The sequence below is a fragment of the Geospiza fortis genome, unplaced genomic scaffold, assembly GCF_000277835.1.
Source record: "Geospiza fortis unplaced genomic scaffold, GeoFor_1.0 scaffold394, whole genome shotgun sequence".
NCBI classification, from domain to species: Eukaryota; Metazoa; Chordata; class Aves; order Passeriformes; family Thraupidae; genus Geospiza; species Geospiza fortis.
Genome location: NW_005054509.1, coordinates 47,684 through 48,751, shown reverse-complemented (window position 1 = coordinate 48,751; position 1,068 = coordinate 47,684). Strand labels below are relative to the sequence as shown.

General features: G+C 56.6%; 1 protein-coding gene across 1 annotated transcript in view; it reads right to left on the bottom strand.

Moving 5' to 3' along the window:
- Positions 1-154, bottom strand: part of LOC102041828 (T-cell surface glycoprotein CD1b-3) — a 3,205-nt gene extending 3,051 nt beyond the window's left edge. The window contains exon 1 of the mRNA XM_031063508.1: positions 82-154. Within this exon, the coding sequence (XP_030919368.1) occupies positions 82-154 (73 nt within the window). The remainder of the gene's footprint in view (positions 1-81) is intronic.
- Positions 155-1,068: the final 914 nt, after the last annotated feature.

Genomic DNA, 1,068 nt, shown 5'->3' with positions numbered 1-1,068 from the left:
TCCCCTGAGCAGAACTTGTGGGGTTCTCTGACAGGGCGGGGGTGGTAAGAGTGGTTGAGGTGAGCCAGGGCTCCCACTTACCCTCTGGGTCTGCCCACATCCCAGGGAGGAGGATCGGGAGAAAGAGGAAGAGGAGGAGGTGAGGGGGCTGCATGGTGCACGCGGCAAGGCTGAAGAAGCAGCAGCAGTGACTGTGGGAGGAGGAAGAACATGTGGGGAACCTAAGCTTCAACCCAGCCCAGCAGTCACTGCGGTGGCTCTCCACCAATTGGAGAATCAATGTGTCAAGGGAGGGGCCCAGAGGGCCCAAGCTGATAGCTGGGGATGTGTGGGAGGGACAGAAGCTGAAATAAGGTCTTGAGCACGAAATGCCCTGACAGGCTGGCGCTGGGGAAAGCTCAGCCAGAAGGAGAAGGCCGGGAAAGAGAGACCCATGAAACAGCACTAGGAAAATAGATATTCAAGCATCTAAGCTGGGTTTTCCTGACTCCCCTTCCCCACCTATTGTCCTGTCCCTGTTCTTGTGGGATGCATCAGCACCAATGGAGGTGACGATGGCTTTTGGATTTCAGACCTGACTGGAGAAAGATGGTTGCTGTCTTCTCAACCCCTACACAGGGAGAAGGGATACCACCTCCCTCTGCTGGCACCTCCAGCTCAGGCTGCTCCTGCATCACTTGCCTAATTCTGGGGATGGGGCTCCCAGGGAGGAGGCAACAAGCTGTTCCACCTAGACCAAAGCTGAGGGACACTGCTGAGGAGCGCCTACTCTGCCCTAAACACCTGGGGGTGGGCCTAGCAACTCCCCTTCCCACCAGCTTTGATGAGGAATCCAGTCCCCCTCCCCAAGAGCCCCCTGTGCATGGGAACAGAAATGGTGGGAGCCATGCCCCTGCTCTGTCCAAATTGGCAGCAGTGTCCAGTGCTGCAGGGATCATGTGGTGACCCGAGTCAGCCTCTCCTCACAATGTTTCCAATCGACTCCTCCTCTCTACTCCCCTCAACATGCAATTTCTCTTACCCTCTTTTGGGTAGTGCCTGCACTGGGGGCAAAGGCAGAACCAAAAC